At 41.7% G+C, this 20,416-nt stretch overlaps 1 protein-coding gene across 1 annotated transcript in view; it reads left to right on the top strand.

The window, feature by feature from the left end:
- CSMD1 (CUB and Sushi multiple domains 1) overlaps positions 1–20,416 on the top strand; it is a 4,503,734-nt gene that overhangs the window by 2,592,068 nt on the left and 1,891,250 nt on the right. Inside the window, exons 22-23 of the mRNA XM_078647516.1 lie at positions 5,218–5,387; positions 12,508–12,664. Coding sequence (XP_078503642.1) covers positions 5,218–5,387; positions 12,508–12,664 — 327 coding nt within the window. The remainder of the gene's footprint in view (positions 1–5,217; positions 5,388–12,507; positions 12,665–20,416) is intronic.

The raw sequence follows: 20,416 nt of genomic DNA, 5'->3' as shown, positions 1-20,416 counted from the left end.
GATGAGTGCTTGCAATGTTCAACACTTCGTCCATCATCCCCTTTGGTTTTGCTTTGTTTACCCACATGAGTAGCACCACAAACATGTCTCAGGCCTGCCATTGAAGTGTCTGTGCATGCAGTTTTAAAACTTCCATATTGGGAAGAAGATAAAGCCTTGGGGGATGCCCAGCGATAGAGGGGCTAGATCTAATAGAGTGAGAGTAATTAGGAAGCGCTGTGACTTGCTGTGTAGAAAGGAGGAGAGCCATTTTAGCACCGTGCCAAAGACCCCCACCTTGTGTTCGAGCTGGTCGAGCAGGGTATCATGGTTGATGATGTTAAAGGCTGCTGACAGATCCAGTAGGATCAAGAAGGAAGGCTCGCTCTGGTAAAGTAAGCGTAGGGCATCTTCGACAATGTGGACCATGGCAGTTTCAGTGCTGTGATCCAAATGGAAGTCATATTGGCAATAGTCTAGGAGTTGGAATTGTTCAATGTGTTTGTTGAGCAGTAAGTGCACACATTTTTCTAGGCGTTTTGCCAGAGAGGGGATGTTGGAGATGGGGATGTACTTGTTGTCAGCAGACTTGTCAGTGTTGAGTTTTTAGTAACCTGACTAAACTTGAGGCTGTCGGGTAGAGAGCCTTTAGTGAGAAAGGCATTGATTATTTTAGTTCATAGTAGGAGTAGGAGTTGAATGGACTCATTTACGAGTGTGGAGGGGTGGGAATCAATGAATGGTTAGAATATTTCAAGGAGGTAAAAAGATTTAGGGTGCAAATCTAATTGAGGGTTATAAAACTAGATCAGGTGGTGTCATTTTTCGGAGAGATGGGGTGAATATACAGGTGTGAGTCATGGTCCCTTGTGTAGGGGAGCAGGAAGGGGTTGGGTCGGAAGAAGTTTGAGAGCGAATTGGATGTCGTTAGTGTTTATCTGTGTTTTCTCAGCGAAAAAGGAGGCAAACATTCTAGAGTTAGGGGGTGCTTGGTTGTTTGTGGAGGTCGCTTCTGCAGATAGATTGGTTGCTGATCATTTTGAACAGTTGCTGAGGTCTATTAGTAGCAGTGTCTAGTTGCTTAGCTGGGTAGGCATACAGTTGCTGATTCTGTCTGTGGGCAGTGAATGGACTGGAGTTGGTTTCTGTCTCCTATTTTCCAAGGTCCTCCAAGGGCTTGTGTGTGCTTGCTTCTTGTTAAAGAAGTCTCACGGACACAATAGACTTCCTGTATCTCTGCTGGCACTGCTGAACTGTGCCATCTGTGAGCCCTACCCCTGCCTGCGGTGCCTTCCTCCAGCCAAAGGTCCTCAGAAGTGGATTCTGCAGCTAATCCGTGTAAGAACCAGAGCAAAGCAACGTGAAGCCTCACAATGCCTTGCCATGCAGCCTCTCAGAAACAATGCCAGATGAAGCAAAGCCTCACCAAATCCTGCTGCCCAGCTGACATCTCCTTGGAACCGATAACAGATAATGCAAAGCCTCGCCATGCAGCCTCCCAGAACTGACGACGTGAAGCCCAAAGCAACACATCACCTCCAGTGAGCAACGGATCTCCTGTCTAGGGTTGTGGGAATTGACGCAGCACCTGTTTCCCCACCGCTTCAACCGACAGCACATTGATTTTCTCAAGCATCGCACCTGTGCAGGTAGTTTTCCACTGCATCACTCGCAGACCAGAAATGTATTGGATTTCAATGCATCACTTCCCCTTACAGTCAGGATTCGACACAGCAACTCTCCTGTGTGTAGCATAACTGACACGTAGCCTCCCCAGGGACTCAGGAATCAATGCATTGTTGTGTTTTCCAATGCTTCCCTCCTCTGCGGCTATTTTCCTTAGTGAAACACCTCCTTTAGTGAGTTCTACGGACAGAATTGTTTAAACATTTTAAATGCGATATTTCCAGTTGTTCATGTTGGATTTTTGTCATTTTGGTCTTGATTGGTTTAGATAAAGATTGTTTATTTTCCTAATCTGGTGTGGTGTCTATTTGTAGTGTTTTCATTGTGTTACTGCCTGTGTTACGTACAAATACTTTACACATTGTCTCTGAGATAGGCATGACTACTTGTGCCAAGTTACCAATGGGGTGACAAGGGGTTGTCTTTCGTATATAACCCCCTTACCTTGAATAGATGGAAGGGTCCCTAGTTGGACAGGGTTCAAGCCACTGCCAACTAGAGACCTCCTTTTCTAACACTGTCTCTAACTCAGTACGGACAAGATGGAAATCCTCATCTTTGGGAACAACACCTCTCCATGGGACAATGTATGCTGGCCTACTGAACACAGCCCATCCCTGCTCCAAAAGGCCACACCTGCAATCTCAGCATCATCTTGGATGGAAAGCGATCTAGGAAATCACAGGTGAAAATAGTCTTGTCTGCCTGCTTCCATACTCTATGAATGCTCCACAAGAGAATCGTCACGCAGGCCCTTGTCACCAGCAGGTTGGACTACGGGAACACACTCTACACAGAAATCACTGTGCACCTCCTGAAGAGACTACAGACAATACAGAATTTCAGCTACAAGACTCATCCTTGACCTCCACAGATGAACCCACATTACACGCCCACCTCAAGAAGCTGCACAGGCTCCTGATCCAGAAGTAATGCTAGTACAAGTTGTTGACCATGTTTACCAATCCCTGTACAATGAGGAAACAGCATACACCAACAAATACATAACCCTCCACTAACAGAGCAGACACCTATGACCTGCATCTCTCTTCCTCGCAGACACCCCCAGATCCACTGAGTCAACCGTGGGGGGGCACTCTTTCTCCCACCTGGCTGTCAAAGCTTGGAACGACCCTCCCCTACATCCCAGGACCACTTTATCACTCCATAAATTCAGGAGCGAACTCAAGACTTGGCCCTTTGAATGAACAGACCACTGCGTATTGGCTAGCAATTCCAGTGCCTTGAGACCTTCACTGAGACCCTCCTGGGTGATTTGCCATGCTTTACAAATCCTTGATTGATTGATTATTGAAATATGTACATTTTATATCCCCGTGTCAGTTCCACACCATATCTTGCAAGGTTCAAGAAAGTATCTGAGAAATGAAATGTACATGTTCTTATTCGACCAATGCCTTAAAGTTCAACTGTGTTTAGAACTTATTTATGTTTTTAGGAAAGTTGGCTACTTGTTAGTGTGAATAGGAGTCCACCACAAGGAACAAGGCCTGAAGTCTGTTAGTGTAAAAACTGTTTCAATACCTAAACTGGGCCAAACCCCTTGGTGGCTATGGAACTGAGCAGACAGTCTATGCTTCAGAAAATGTGTAAAGTATTTAACAGTAACAAAACAGTAAAATAAACACAATAAAAATCGAGCAACCAATGTAGAAAAAGAGATCATTTATTGTATAAAATGACCTAAAAAATGAAAAAAAGCAATAAGGGGAATCAAAGATATGAATGTTTGAATATTTAAGCAAATATTTACAAGGAAAAAATAAATCACCAATTACTAGTCACTGTTTGCAGTTAAACAGGACGTATGTGAAATTTCAGGCTGACCACAAATTAGTGCAGGCCAGAAGCACCAAGTGAGATCATCCCAGTTAAAGATTTTTATCTTCTGATTTAGTCTTGGAATTAGAAGTAAAAATCCAACAGTGGAGTAAGGTTGAATGCTGTATCTGCTGAAATCCTCTCAAAGCCAGATAGCTGCTGGACAAGATCCCACTTGGTGGGTAAAATTAAAAATTTGCAGCTGACAAAGTCCTTGGCTTGGTAGGGAGCTTTTTGTGCTTTCGTCCAATCAAGAGTTCTACCTTCAAATTTAGGGCCTGCTTATGACTTTGGTAGACTGATGGACCGCCATAGCTATGGTGGGGAAGTGGGTACCGCGGCACCGGTCGTCCAACCACCCTATTACAAGCTGGGCATTAGGACCGCCATGGGGCCGCCACAGCCGCCAGGGATCAGAGGTCACTGGTGGTGTTGCAACAGTCCTGAGGCCGCAACATGCTTGGCGGTGCCACTGCGGCACTGGCAAGAATATTACGGGTTTCTTCTATGCCACAGTTTTCACGGCTGTGATCTCCCATGAAAACTGTGTGGAGAGGAAACAAAGGGGCCCTACAGGGCCCCTTGTTGCTTCAGGACCACAGGGAGCATGCAGGGGGCCCATGTTGTGCCAACCTGTGTGCATGCACCCCTGTTCCTGAACGGCATGGATTACAGAGTCCATGCCGTGTAGGAACTGCCTTTGGCGCTCCCATTACGATGCCCTTTTTCAGAGGCACCGCCGTGGGACCAACAAAGAAATGCCAGCTGTACATGATAAAACTTGTAATCTGACGGGTGGTGCTCATACGGCTTTGGTGGTGTGGGAGCTGGGCGGCATCGTGGCAGCCCTGCAAGTCGTAATCGGGCAATTAGTCTTTAACTCAGACTTAAAATCCTTCAGCAGTGAAAGACTAAAACTGTGTGTGACAATGTCACTTCTGAATCTAACATCTTTCCTGAAAAGTCGCTCTGATACTCTGGATGTCTAGTCTGCCCTTATATCTTTAAAGTTACAACTTTTTAGAGTTTCCAGTCCAGCTTCACTTGGTCACTTCTAAGGCTCCTAGGACCTCAGTGACAGCACTTAGTGGCCGGAAACACTCTAGAAGAATGTGATTTAAGTAAGATCCTGGCCTGTTCTAGTTGCTTCCTGTCAGCTAGAAACTTAAGGAAAAGTCCTCTTGCATTTGTTGTGTCCCTGAGTATGGCACATGGACATTTCTAGTAGTGGGATTGGGTGCAGTAACTGTTAATGTGAAAACCGTAATTGTCATAATTATGTGGCTCTTATTAACATTCATAAAGAAGTCCACAAAGATGTATTGGACTTAGATTGCATTTCCCAAAAAAAGACGTGTATAGGGTGTAGGAAACACCCAGAAACTCCCATATATTCTAAGTGCGGAAAACAAATCTTAAAGTACGTTTGAATTCCACCCATCTAATGCTGCTAGTCCAAAATCCACTGGTTAACAGCTGGACACACGGTATGATTGAATAATGTGCATGTGCAATGCGCACATCATAAAAGTAATAACGTAAAAATCATTGATGCAAGTCTACAAATTTGAGGTTGATAAAACGTTTATGGATTTGACCTAGCTAATAATGAAAACGTTAGTTTTTGTGTTATGTATTGTTAAAAGTTGGCTGTTTGAATCATTAATCTTTTTATTGTTTGTGAACCCTAAACATTTCCATTTCTTCCAGCTGAATGTGGTGAGACGGTGACTGGAAATGAGGGAACACTACTATCGCCAAACTACCCATCAAACTATGAAAATAACCATGAATGCATCTACATCATCCAAACCGTGCCTGGGAAGGGAATTTTACTCAGGGCCAGGAGTTTCCAGCTGCACGAAGGCGATATCTTGAAGGTAACATATGTTAAATCTCGTTCCTTTATCTTTTCAAAACGTCCTTTTTATGGGAGCTTTTCTGTGATGGAATTGCATATCTGTATAAACCACTTAACTACATGAAGCACACAGTGCTGGATGACCAGGGAAATACGTTCGACCTGCAGTAGACAATATTTTAACAGTTCATTTGTGGATGCCTGTTTAAGAGCTGGCTATCTTTCTCCATGCACTGACGAGCAGCCATGATTTGAAGGTGTGATAGGAGAGAAACCTACATGAATCCCCAGTTTAATGCTAACTTGGCAGTCTTGAATTATAAGTATGCGTATTGCCCAGGCACAGTGTTAGCGTCTATCCAGTGTGAAGTAAAAGTCCCATAATTTCATGGGCACATTGTTCAAAATAAATCAGGCAATGCCTTTGTGACCCTGACGATAGTACGCAGGCAAAGTTTGAGGGGCTACTTGCTGAAGGTGATACACATTGTGTAATCTTCAGGGTGTCCTTTGGGGTCGGTTGAGGGCATTGTACATACGAGGAACCCAGCAGGGAATGGAGTGCCTTCAATAACTACACATCACCATGGAATCTTTTTCAGTGACAAAGCCGGAGATGCCGCGGCAGAGACATTGATAGTGTCTCTGTACTGTCATTAGCTCAGCAAGGGCACCCTGGCCATCTTTAGAGGGAACCATTAAACCAGTTGAGAGGTGCAAAAAAAAAAAATAATCTCTAAATCGCTGTAACTTCTAATGCCCTCTTGACAAGAACATCCGTGCACCTCATCACTCACACAAATGCATTTTCTGCACATACCATGAAAAACAGAAGCTATGTTTATTAAAATTCAAGTGAACAAAACAAATATCACACAAGTGAAAAACAACAAGAATTTGCAAAATATATCAATAGTTATGAAGTAGAAGTGAAGGCACATTTAGGAGCAACGTTTTTTTATAGTTATCAAGTGAAATGACAATTTCTTTCCTCTCCTGTTAAACTATATTGATGCAAAATGCATAAGAATAAATCACCAAAAGTAAGTTATTCCATTATTAATGGACACTAATAGAAGACTTTGTGGAAGCAGTCATGATATTACATTTGTTCATAAAAAAAACTGCCCAGCAGCTGGAAGTTAAAAAAATAGTAGCCTCCAGCTGCGTTATGTTATTAAAAAGGGATTTGACATATTAAAATCTTGAATTGACCTAACTTCAAAGTTGCTTTAGTGACTTTGGATGACTGAATTCCCTTCGAGCTAGTGCAGACTGTATAGACAATGAAAACACATTCAGATGACTGAATACATCGGAAAACAGAGTGGCTAAAGCTGTTGATGCTGACTCGTGTTCCCTCTCACTGTGGGATGTTGTATTATGGTTGACCTTTGGCGCTCTTTGGAAGGGAATACTATTCTTCTATTTCTTGTACTTTCTTTATGATGAAAAGATTGGTATACACATCTGAATTAGTGACATTACATATAATGTAATAACTGTGGATCAGATTCCCAAGCCATTTCAACAGCTCTGTTAACCGTAAGTGTGTAAACACATTACAATCTTGAATTCACGTTTGAAGCTCTAAATATATGAATAAACTCCTAAATTACTTAATCTAATGTAAATGTACACCATCATGAGTACTTTATTAGAGATGGGTGGAAAGCCAGCACATTAAGAGTGAGAGCCTGGCCAAGCTTTTGGCTCGGATCTTAGAGCTTATGAAGGAACTGAGCCCTAATAATGTTTGTTATAACTTATGTAAATCATACAACAGAGAGCAAATAAAATATGGTAAAGTCTACTCAACATTGAAAAAAAGTGCAATTCTTAAATATGTGGAAGCTTTGACATTAATAAGTCACATTATCGTACTGCACTGAAAAGTACTTATTAAAAGTTTTAAGTTTTTAACATGAATTATCAGTGAACTGTGAGACAAGATAGTTTTCGGGTAAACCCTTTATGTAGCTCAAATTATTATAGAGCAACATTTTAGTCAACTGAATCAAACACAATATATTTTTATACAATTGGTATTCTGAACTCATATTTGAAAAAAACGTTGATGAAGAAAAAAGGGAATGGGTGAAAAAATTTTTTTGCATCAGATCACACACTTTAAGTGGGGAAACCTCAATGTATGCAGTTTATCTGGTTCCACTTTGTGCAAGTCAGAAAGTAAATGGGTATTTGTCTTTTCTTATGTTTAGGTTTTGTTCTGTGTTTTTCTGCAGTTTCTATATTGCAGGAGCTAGAGTTCTTCACTTGAGCACCAGTTACATTAATTGTTTATAGGCATTGGGAGATTAACTGACTTGCCCAGAGTCACATGATATTGATCCAACGCCCAGACTTGAACTCGACTCCCAGGTTCTAAAGTTAGCAACTCTGGCAGTAAAGCCACATATTTAGTGGAGGGAAGGAGGCAGTCAGAAGCAGGGCCAGACTGGGAACCAAAACCGACCCTGGCGAACCGATAGGCTGGCCCCCTATGGGGTAGAGGGGGAAAGGGTGGCCAAACTGTTTTCTAGGGCGGTTTCTGATGTTTTTTGTTATGAGGGGGCCGACATTGCTGCCCTGGTAAAAAAATGACCCCTTTATGGGGCCAAAACCGGCCCCCACCCCGGCAGCCCACCGGGGAAACGCCCAAGGTCAGTCTGGCCCTGGGCAGAAGCCACATGAAAGCTCATTTTGGGCTCGAGGTTCCAAAAGTACCTCGAGCAGAGCCAGGCTTCAGGCTCAAGACTGACTTGCGCTTTCAGTGACTAGCCCACCTCTATAATTTATTTGTAACTATGTCGGCTGCCATGCGTGGCCATTCCTGGGTTGGGTTGGTATCGACAGGAAATGATCACCTACAGTATTAAATGTATCATGTTTGTGAATTGGGTCCAGAATGAAAAATGCAATGCAAGGTAACACCATGGCTTCAATCTCGTAACTTTCATTTCAGTGCAGTAGGGAAGGTGGGAGCAGAGTAAATGCTTTCCATTAGGTTCCATTAGGTTCCAAGCATTGATCTCAGTGGCTACACCTTTAAATAAAATATTACAGACGAGTTTGCAGGAAATGTATGTGCATTATCTATCATTGAAACCTCGCCTGATACACCAAGTGTAAATGTTCTGTAATTCTATAAAAAAAAAACCTTTTAACAGCAGTGGTGGCTGGCACAAATCTTGGGTGGCGCGGCGTGGGAGAGGGCTAAGGTGGTGTAAAATAAGAAAATTATACTTACATCCTTGATGCTTTGTCCCACATTGTCTCTCCTCTGTAGGCCAAACAGGAAGCAGCCCGGCTCCCCTGAGTCAATCACAACTCTGGAATGCAGCGTTGTGATTGGTCTGAGCACTGTAGTTGGGCACTCAGCCAGGCCTTGGCATGTTCTCTACCCAGGCTGAAATGCAGCCTGGGTGGAGAACATACTAAGTGCGCATGACTGTTTGGCTGGCCCAAGATGGCTAGCCAAAGCATTATGCACACTTCGGTGTACCAACCACTCTTCCTCTGCTCTGCTCTGTGAGCAAAGCAGCCCTGGCCCGCCCCCATGTTGCACAGGAGGAACAAATAAAATGATAATATCATCTTTATTATCGTTTTATGTTACCTTTCCTTCACTGCTGCAATGCAGTGGGGCGATGCTCCTCAACCTTACCAAAGGAATTTCCACTGTTTAACAGGTGTAAAACTGCATCGAAAGTGGACCATTGACTAGAAGAATTGCCTAAAATGTATTACACCCAATTTTAGATATGGATATACAGAACACAAATGTGCATTCTTATACATTTCTAGCCCCTCCGTAGACATGTATTCAGTGTTACTACGCAATACATGTTGTATAAGCCATTTGCACTAGGTAAACAAATTATGGGGCATTTTATTAATGTGACTGTCAAATATTCACCAGATATTTAAAATCAGTTTTAGTTGATCCATTCTGACATTTTCTATTACACCAGGATTAAAGATTGTTTGTTAAAAAATGGTGTCTCGTTGGTTAATTAATGGCAAAGAGCTTGATCAAATTTCACTGATATCTTTAGAAAATTGTTAAGGATGTTGATTCTCAATTCTAGTAAAATAATGTTGTGTTACTGATTTTTTCTCAGTTTGCCATACCAAAAAAGAGGTTTCCTGGCACTTGTTTCTGCCTTTTCGAGTTTGACTTAAATGATAGCCTGTGATGTGTAAGTATTGGAAAGAGAATTCCCCTACTGAGTTACTGCATAAGAAAAGGAGAGTCCTCCTTGTTTGAACCAATATCTCCTTAGAGGTTTACTTTCCTGTTTCCTAGATGTCAAGTTCTCACTGTACCCCACAGTTGAAGGAATTCTGCAAAAGGGCTTGACCATTTTCTATGGTGTTTGTTACTTGTTTAACAGCTTTGCCAATTCATAGATTAATTTCTTGTGTCGCCTGTTTCGCATTTCTCGTTATATCAGGTGAAGTCACTTTAGTAAGTTTAGTATTGATTTTATTCTCTTGTCATTTTAGATAATACACATTTAGACACCATACACTGGTTTACCTTTTTTTTCCAACAGTCGGCAACAGACCTGTTTGGTCATATCTAAATGATGGTCCATTTATACTATTGGTCCCAAATCTAGAATTTAAAAAAAAGCCTAATTTGGGAAAGAGTGATTTCAGCAGTGACTTGCGGTATGAGTAGGGTACACAATCAATTGGGTGTGTCCTAATACGTCTGGCCTAGTTTTGGTTTTGCATAAATCATTTAAATCAATGTGATGTTAACATCGCAGAGAACTAGCAAATTTGCAGATGTTAGTGGTAACGTAGCTTTGAGCTGGATAAACTGTTTAATTAGTTAAATTTTCTGTACTAGACAGGCGGTAAACAGAGTACAGGAAACTGAGTTAGTTGGAGAAACAGGCAAATTACTGGCCAATTGCCCAGTCACATTGGCAGGCCTGGTGTTACGCTATTTCTTGTCTAGAAATTATTACAACACCTCCCACTTTCTGTTGTGTCAAGACGGTGTATTTTAAATCCCTCCAGAATGACCACTGCTAGATCCCATTTTGACAAGCCAGGTAGCCAAGACTATGTGGGAGTGGTCACAGTTTGCGTCTGATACCCACCAAGTCAGGATGAAAAAATTACCCCTTAAAAAGTCCTTCCAGTGAATACTTATATGTCACTATCCTGAATGAGACATCTGAATGCTTTCCCACAAAACAGCTAACCCTGCTAGAGTGAAAATAGCTTTTGGGAACTTTTCACTTTACGGACATGTATGAACTTTCACATGTCCTGTTTTTAAATATCATGCACACTAAAGTATTCTTGGTGTGATTTATTAATATTTGAAGGGAAGGTTTAGCCCTTCAGAAGAGGTTATTTTCAAGGGATAAATTGGCATTTTTAAAACTAAACAGAGAGGTTACAGTGGCAGGCTTGGAGCCATGTTTTAAACGGCCACTATAGTCACTGTCATTGTAGAGGGTAGCACAATGTATGCTGCAGTCCACTGGTGACATTTCACTCTTATAGGTCCTTTGTCCAATCTGTACCATATAATAGGGACTTGTATGGAAGTACAATATGGCAATTAGGGTAATAGCCAATTTTGAATTATTTTTGGATTCAGATGCACTCAGGCCAGGTTAGCATAGTTCCAGTTCACAGAGTCATAAAGCAAAAGCATTAGTCCAAAGAAATGTGATTGGTCATGCAAAAAAAAAAGCATTTCCCATGGATCTATTCATTCACCTCACCACTGGTTGTCAGCAGAGGAACAGCACAACTGTCAGAGGCACAACTGAGTCTCTTTTAGTCAACTTTTGGGTACTTTAGGTACTTGCATCACCCAAGTGAGATGCTCTTATAAGTAAAGTGTGATGTAAGAATAAATTTCACTGTGCAAAAGGCAGCACACATTATTGACTTCAATCCTGGCCTTCCATACACAACTTGGTTTACAATGTGCATTTGTGATGGCCAGAGTGTGCATTTGACCCACTTTGCCGATCCTATTGGCCGATTACAATGTCGTTAGGATGGGCTCCGGATGGGGTCAGCATTGTCAAATCCGATTCGGAACCCTTGTTTCCTACCGAATCAGTCACCTTTCCGAAAGACCCAGTAAAATGCAAGGAAGCCGTTCGGGGTGTCTGAATCTGTTCAGATTGGGATTCTTCTAGCAGCCTGAGTAATTTGGATCTGAATAATACAGCCCAATGGAAATGGTTTCTGAATGAGGGAGTACGATGACCGATTCCGTCAGCCATTCCGAAACGGTTTGACAGAGGTGAAACAGCTTTCGGAAACAATCTTTGGGGGCCTGTTGAGGGACCCCTTCACCAAGAGGAGATAGAATATGGACCGTGGTTGTGCCCAAACAACTCCTTTACCCAACCAAGCACAATGTGGCAGGCACCAAAGTGTGCCCACCCCAGGGTGCAAAGTTTTCCCCAACCACCCCTTTTTCCAATGGGAGCCTGTGTTCTCATTCGGCACACAGGCTACCATTGAAGTCAATGGGAACTCGACCGAACTGAGTCCATAAGCATCCGGACACATCGTAATCAGTTGGTAGGACACCCAGGATACAAATCGTTCGGAAAGCATTTCTAACCTGATTTGGTGGGAATGCTTTCCTAACGACATCGTAATCGGCCACTTAGAGTTATAGTTGTTCTGTCCGCTGACTTATGGCAACTGGTATTCTCATTTGAGATGTCAAGGTGGAGATGTGGGAAGACAAACAAGAAATCGGGGCTTGTGTATACGAATCGAAATGGAAACTGATATGGGAACACTCTGTCACGTAGCGCATATTGTGGAGTATCCCAATGTCTGTTTTGCTGATGACATGGCAAATATTAAACAATTTCACTTTTGGACTTTAGACCCTATTTGATTCAATGTCCAGCTCTAGTTGTAGAAAGTTTGTATAGTGTAAATCAGCAAATATTTTTTTTTTTTACCTCAAACACACTCTTTTGAGTTTGAATGACAAAGAATTTGTAATTTGTCAGATAGTGTGATTTTCTTTTCATTTTTACTAGATTCTTTTTAATGTATAAACCAAAACTCTCTTAAACAGTTTGTGAATATAAATATTGTAAAAGTAAATTGCTCATATCATGTTTTTCTGTAAGGTCTATGATGGAAAAGACAGCTTGTCACGTCTTCTGGGGACTTTTAGCAAGAATGAAATGTTGGAGGTGATGCTGAATAGTACTTCAAACCACTTGCGAATAGAATTTAACACCAATGGATCAGAGACAAATCAAGGATTTCACCTAACATATACCAGTAAGTACTTCTATTCACAAAAACAAATGGAACTTTTTTTTTTTTTGTGGAGTTTTATATAGCGCAAACTAGACCCGAACCGAACCAGGTATCAGAGCGCTTTACATAGCATAAGTTACGTTTTTTACATGAGGACACACTTTCATTTTTTTAGGCACGGGGAGATTAAGTCATTTGCCCACAATCACAGGAGGTTTTGGCGTTGTTACCGAGACTCGAACCCAGATCCCCAGGTCCGAGGTCGAGCGCCTTAGCCGTTAGGCCAGCTCCTCTCGCCAACTCTCTCCTCTCTCTGCAACTTTCATTTGTGATGCTTAAAGTTATGAAACAGGTCACTAGTTCATGCAAATTCATACACATCCAGGAAGTGGAGATGGAATATATGTAAGAGGAAGAAATAAATGCACTTAAAAAATGTTCATATTTTCTGAAAATAATTTTCAGCATGTCTCATTAACACTCATGATATGGAAAGGTTATCCTATACTCAGATTTGTAGTACATGGATACAGTCTAGTTGTGAGCTGTCAGATGGGCACCAACCTTATGGAGAACATGTAGTGTAAAATATGCTCTTTCTACCTCTCACAAGTTCCACTACTGACCACAGATATGGAAATATGAGGGCAATCCATAGACGCAGAAAAAGGGGAATGGGATGAGTGAAAACAGAAATACGTAATTCCACCTCTTCTGCCTCATCACTGTCACATTGTTGGCTAACGAGGTCGCCTGAACACAGCATGTTCTACAAGACCAAGAACTATCTTAAGTGTTCTCATACAGAGAACTAAACAGAGCTATAATTGTGAACAGATATGCCTGAAATATGTCCTCGTGTGACCATCTCTATATAGTTAGATATGAAACTGCTAATGCATAAAAATTAAACACATGGATAATAAAAATCTCAGAAGTAACACATTTATTTATAGATCTCTCTTTGATTATTATATTTAACTAAAGTGCCATCACTACAAGATCTCTTGTGAAGATGTATTAAAATATGCTTGAATTTTGTACGCTGGAAGGATACCGGTATCATTATTTTCTTGTTCCGGAATGATATGTTCTTAATACCCATTCACAAGATGTACTTATATAACTTTAGGAAAAAGGACTCTTAGATCTTTTTGTGTTCCTGTGGCCACAAAGGAGGTCAGCCAACTGAACCTTGGGGTTCACTTTGTTGTCCTGTGTACTGGTGGAAGAGGTCCTCCCCTTTAGGTCTCCTCACAGGTCTTTTCTTCCAAAGGTCCAGAAAATGTTCTGAAGCAGTGCCTTGGGGTTCCACGTTTATACCTGGGACCAGTTAGTGGGTAGAGGTGACTCCTGGACACTTCCTAACCAATAGGGTAAAAGTACCCAGGGGCCACCATACCCACTTTGTCAGTAGTTCCTGTTTTCTTTACTGCAAACAGGCCCACAATAACTAGCACCAGGGCATTTTTAAGATGGTGAAAGCCTTCAGCCACACTAAACTATCGAATTATCATGGCGCCAAGGTTGCTACCCTTCAAGTGACATCTATCTATCTATCTATCTATCTATCTATCTATCTATCTATCTATCTATCTATCTATCTATCTATCTATCTATCTATCTATCTATCTATCTATCTATCTATCTATCTATCTATCTATCTATCTATCTATCTATCTATCTATCTATCGGTGTGTCTGTGTGTCTATCTATCTAAGAAGCAGTCACCACTTTGTAGTTAGGTTTAGGAGTGTTTTGTTTTGCTAGTAACTTGACGCCATTTGTCAAATCTTCATGAAACTTTAAAAAGTTCTTCCACTTCAGCTAGTTCCTTGAGCGTTTTGGATTGATTTGTTCCAAACTGAGTTTCTCCATGCATTTTCCATATGATATTTAAGAAGCAATGCAGGGAAAATGGCTAAAAAGAATACCTCTAAACTTATCAGAAAGCTAAACCTATACTCAGAAAGTGTGCTTTTTATGATTTGGTGTAAACCTGGTTAGTTTTTTTTTAGGAATGATGGTTCAAAATATAGTGATATATGGATGGTACTGCAATTTAAAGAGACAATACAGCATTCTGATTGGCTGAGATGGCTTTTTTCCTGTTGGTCGTATCGGTGCTTTGGGATCAAACATTCTGGTTGTCTGACTAAAAAAAAACCATTATGTTGCGTCTGCCATTACAGGACACATGACTCGGTCCCTGTTACCTGGAACTAAAAAGAAAGGAAAAAAAGATAGAAATTGACAGGGGACTTGCACCCTGACACCCTTCCCATTAAGGAGGGGTCCCGGAGGGACGGTCACAGAGCCGAAAAAAAAATTATAAAAAAAACTATATTTGGCCTGTATTACTCCAGATGGAAAAAAAACAACGATCAGACTCCTGTTGGCACAAGACATGGAGAACCCACTCGCTCTAGACCTTCAATCCCTCCTACAGCCAGCCTTTGCCCTGTATGGCACCCAACATAGATAGCTAACTGCATGTGAGAAACAAACCACGAGTGGGCAAGTACCTGCTGCAAGTGTCTTCACTTTGTGCAAAACCTTGAACAAAGAGCATACGCTTTCTGACACCCAACCCCCTGAGGTAATCAAAACCCTACAATGAATAGCCTTCGCCAACCTCTCATGGGAAAGCAATCACACATGGGTATGTGTTCAACTTGATACCCTTGGGGTGGTCTTGCCCCCAACGTTTTTCCTTCCTCCTCCACTTTCTCTGACCTCACTTTTGCTGGCTTTAGGGTCCTGAGCACTTTACCACTGCTAACCAGTGCTGAAGTACACATACTCTTTCCCTAAAACATGGTAATATTGGTTCATCCCCAATTACCATAATCAATTTACCTATATGTCTCTAGTACAGTGCATTACATGTCCCAGGGCCTTTACATTAAATGATACTAGTGGACCACAGCACATGTTGTTCCAATCACTCGGGCAGTCCTCTAACCATGGCTATGGCCTGCCATTGTACAGCCTGCATGTTCAGTTTACACTGCCATTTCGACCTGGCAAGATAAACGTCTTGCAGGCCAAACCTTCCATTTTTATAAATATAAGTCCCCCCCTAAGGTAGGCCCTGGATATTCCAGAGGGCAGGGTGCAATGTATTTATAAGGCAGGGAATGTACTTTTAAGCTTTACATGTCATGATAGTGAAGAACTCTCAAATTCATTTTTACTACTGCAAGGCCTATCTCTCCCATAGGATGACATTGGCATTACTTGATTCCATTATCTAAGTGCAATTCCCAATTGTCAAGAGATGGACTTTCCAAGTTTGGTAACTCTTGCATCCTAATTTAAAATCTAAACATGCTGAAGTCAGACAATTCAAAAAATGCCACTTTTAGAAAGTGGGCATTCTCTTACTTTAGCCTTTGATACCTGCTTCCTGTCTCTGATCACTTGTCTGGAGTGGATGACAGCTGGTCTGTGTGTATTCCGTAATATAGCCACACACAATGGGAGGTTAGGTGTGAGTTGATGGGCCATTTTGGCAGGATGGGAGGGTGGTTTTGGACCCAGCATTACTTATACCTCAATACGCTTTGTCCTGTCCCCCACACAAAGCGCTGCATACCTCCCATAGTGAGTCTGGAGCCAGACCAGGAAGGGAGGACCTCTGTATACTTCAAAGGCTTGTCTTTGAAGCCTTCACCACTACAACGGCACACCACTTCAGTACACTTCTGGACCTTAGAAGACTCTGCCAGGAAAAAGGACTGCTGTGCTGCTGAAGGTCTACCACTCTGCTGCATTGTTGGACTCCTGCTGCCCTCCTACCTGGGTGAGAAGGACTGCACTTGCATCATGTAATCCCAGAGTGACTCCAGGGGCTAGCTGGGTGATGTCTTGATCTGAAGTCTCAGGGACATAAAAAGCTTCCAACAAACCTGCTTTTGGACCTAGACTCTGCCATCTGTGAGTCCGCCCTCCCAATTGGGGACACTCCAGTTTTGGCCCCTTGTAAGTGGGCCTAAGGTGTATCTTCAGCAGAACAAATGCATTCTCTGCTGAGCGACGCATCCCCGAGAAAACAGATGCATTGCCTTGGCTGAGTGGTGCAGCCTCAAGCAGAAACAACGCACCCCACTGTTGAATTGGCCCAGTTGCAAAAGATCCTCATTCCCACAGCCTCCCACATCTGGGACCAATACATCACCTTTGCAACAGCTGTTGTGCGATGCTGTACCTGGTGTAAGCTCCTCACATCCCTCATCAACCACAGCCATGATGATTATGCTGGATCACTGTATCGCAGCTTCACCTCTCATCGTAACTTGCACATTGCCCCTACTGTGCCTCACATCCTGGACACTTGACTTCATATCATAAGCCCCTTCGACATGATCATCAATGTCAATGCATCAGGACTTCCCACCACAGCCTCAACACACTTCAAAACCAACCCATTGCCTCAGCTGTACAACACATATTTGTTGTGGATACACACAAGCACTCCACAACCAAGATTAAGGTGCTTTGGTTCTCCAGGCCTAACTGGGTCGCTGTAGTTGGCCTGCACTCCATGGAAGTTGGCCTGAATGTTTAACTTTGTCCTTGTCCGGTGTGACCAGATATCCCAAATAGTGCTTATTTGCTTATAGGCACTATTTTTACCCATAAACATTAAATTCAATATCTCAAGTTCTACTAATTTGCTTTTTGTCGTTTGGTCTTCATTTATTTATTAAATTAGGGCTCTATGTTTCTATCCTGGTGTATAATCCTTTTTTGTGGTGTTTTCACCAATTTACTGTTTGAAATGTTGTACAAATACTTTACACACTGCTTCTAAAGATAAGCCTGATATCTCTGTGCCAAACTACCAGAAGGTGAGCACAGATTAATTTAGGTTATGCTTGAGCCTGACTAGGATTGTGGTTACTGCTTGACCAGAAGTTACACCCCTGTCAAGCAGGAGCCCAATTTCTAACAGTCACATAAACAGATGTGACAAACAACGTCACATGTTTCTATTTTTAAACCAATAAAGGCATATTTAAAAAGAAACGTTTATATTTTTGCAACTTTTTTGTAACTTTTCCGTGGGGATTTTTCAATTTGGGGGTATAGCTTAGTAAAATGAGGGCACATGAACTTGGAGTTCTAAGATAATAGAATTATTTCCTCTGGTGGCATCAGTTGTCAGGCACCACTTTGTCTCTAATTGAAGCTCTTTGCTCCACTACGATGACCACCTTGGAACACTTGATGAAGTAGATGGTCAGGTTTCAATAAGCATACTTGATATCAATTTGCCTCTGTAGCACTTAAAATGGTACAATGTCTACAGGTGCAAAAGAGGGTCCAACAGATGCTGTTAACGGTGTGTCTTCATTGTGTCTTACTTCAACAAAAACAAGGTGTCTTGGATGCCATGCTTTCATGTGATTTTTTGGGGTGCCAAATGTGACATAGGAGTAGTTATTGGCAGTACCCATACTTGAATCCTCTGGCAGAGATTGCACGTTGCAATCTTGGCTGACACTTTTTTCTCTCCTCTAGGGATGGTGACAGACTGTCACACAACAGGCTCTCTAGTGTTCCCAGTTGTCTCCTTCGGGTCCTCTTTCATCTCCTTAAGTGTCTCCTGGCCAGAGGACAATTTTTGTCATTTAAAACATGCAACATTTGGAAGTCTCTAAAAAAAGAAAAACTAGCAGGACACAGCACAAGATGTAGACACACCAAAATGCAAGTCTCAAAAGAGTTTGAATGGGTTGAAACTTCCTGTAAGTAGATCAAGACAATAACTTCAACCAATCAGATTTACTTTGTGCAACATTCAGGTAACATGGCACCCAAAAACAAGGACACTTCCCCCCCCAAAAAACACTCAAGGCATCCTGACGAATTGTGCCTTTGCAAGATGCTTTATATTCAAAGTTGAATTAAAATCACTCTTAATTACCAAACAAGTTTTTATTTTTTTATCGGTTCTGCGGTACTCCCGGCAGACTGGCCCACAATGTGCAGAGAACAAGGGAAAGCAGCACAGAATGAGAAGAAGAGCAAAACGCAACCCTGAGTAGCCAGGGGAAAGTTATGCTATGAAATACAAGGTTATTAGGGCTGAACATCTCCCAGGTCAGCACTGCACTATGAGAAGAAAAGTAATAAAAAAGAACTGTAGTTCTGGTTGAAACTCAGCCCACACAGAAACACTCTCCTGTGCAATAATCCATAACGAGCCTCTCATGCGCACTGAACGGCTCCAAATTGAAGTGTAAATGGTGACTGTTCAACTATACAAAATCCTGCTAACATCATAAAACCAGGAGAGTAGTGTATATTCAAAGAGGTGGACCACCTCATTTGCAGTCATGATTTAATTGCTAACTTTCCTAAATTTGGCTACTGATCTTCATGGGTCAGAAAGCTAAAGGTTGTACTCTTTTGTTGTATTATTGTGACAGGCATGTAATGGTTGTGGGTGTTTGCTTGCATCTATCTAACAAGTAATTCAAATTAATATCTTGCAACCGTTGTGCTTTACATAGGTAATACACTACATGGATACCAATATAATGCTACTTGATTTGTCATAATGATATCAGGGAGAGTCCACGATGGACAGTTTGTTGGGTTCTAAAGGACTAATAGGGATTATAAGAAATTAGGTTGTTGGTTAAGGGGGTAAAACTCTACTCAAGCAGCAGCCACAATTCTTGTCAGGGTGAAGTCACAAGCAAACATAAATTAACCTGTACTTACCCTCAGGTAGCTTGGCACAAAAGCAGTCAGACTTAACTTAGAGATAATGTGTAAAATATTAATGTAGCACTTAAAACCTCAATAAAGTAAAAGACAACACAGCACGGTTAGTCAACTTTGCATTCTACTTTTCACAGACTTAGTTTAAAACATCATTTAATTTATTAGCAACAACTTAGAGTGGACCAACTCGGAGGTGTGAGAGCACTGTCAAATTTGCAATACAGAATGCATGTAAAGTTTTGGAAAGCCATACCGTGCAGTTCAATAATGACAAGAAAAAATGCTGACAAAACAAAGATTGTTAACAGAATGTTAGAGTTTTGTACTTGGTTAGAATCTCTTAAGGGTTGAAAGTGAATATATATAGGTCTAAAGTTCTAGTGATATAGGAAAAATGAGAAGACTATGAAGAGAAAATTCATGTTTGGGTACACGCCTCAAGTTTGCAGTGTCATGGGGAAAAGGAACAGAAAAGTTACTTTAAGTTGCAAAATATAGGTTGAATATGTAAAACATATGTTTTTTTCTTGAAGAGGCAATGATAGGGCACATAAGGGAGCATACTGGTGTAAAAGACACTTAGAAGTTGATTATGATGGTGTTTGCTGGATCTGTAGCTGTTGGATGCTACACCCAGCTCTCTTCCAGAATCATAGAGCCTGACAGTGTGGCGGTCGGAAGGAGCGTCTAGAAATGGCGGTCGGTATCGAGGCAGGCACCGCCGTTGGGATTAGGATATCCCTTTCTGACAACCTTTTCATGGTGGCGTTGTATTTTCTGAAAAAAAAGAAGAAGAAACCTACATAAACCAAGCGCTTCTTACATCTCCGGTGTCAACCTTCATTATTTGTGTCAAATCTCTCAGTATCAATACTGTTTATCTTACACATGTGCCCAGTACCTGTTACATGTTTTGCTTGTGTCAAGGATCTTTATTCTTGACTTTTTGTGATGTTCAGGGTGTTGCTCAGCACTGGCTGCACCGTGAAAATGTGTACGAATCCTTTACTGACCAACTATTCATACACACAACTG

Source organism: Lissotriton helveticus, chromosome 6, assembly GCF_964261635.1.
Source record: "Lissotriton helveticus chromosome 6, aLisHel1.1, whole genome shotgun sequence".
Classification (NCBI taxonomy): domain Eukaryota; kingdom Metazoa; phylum Chordata; class Amphibia; order Caudata; family Salamandridae; genus Lissotriton; species Lissotriton helveticus.
The sequence above is the reverse complement of the archived record's forward strand: the minus strand, read 5'-3'. Positions and strand labels throughout refer to the sequence as shown.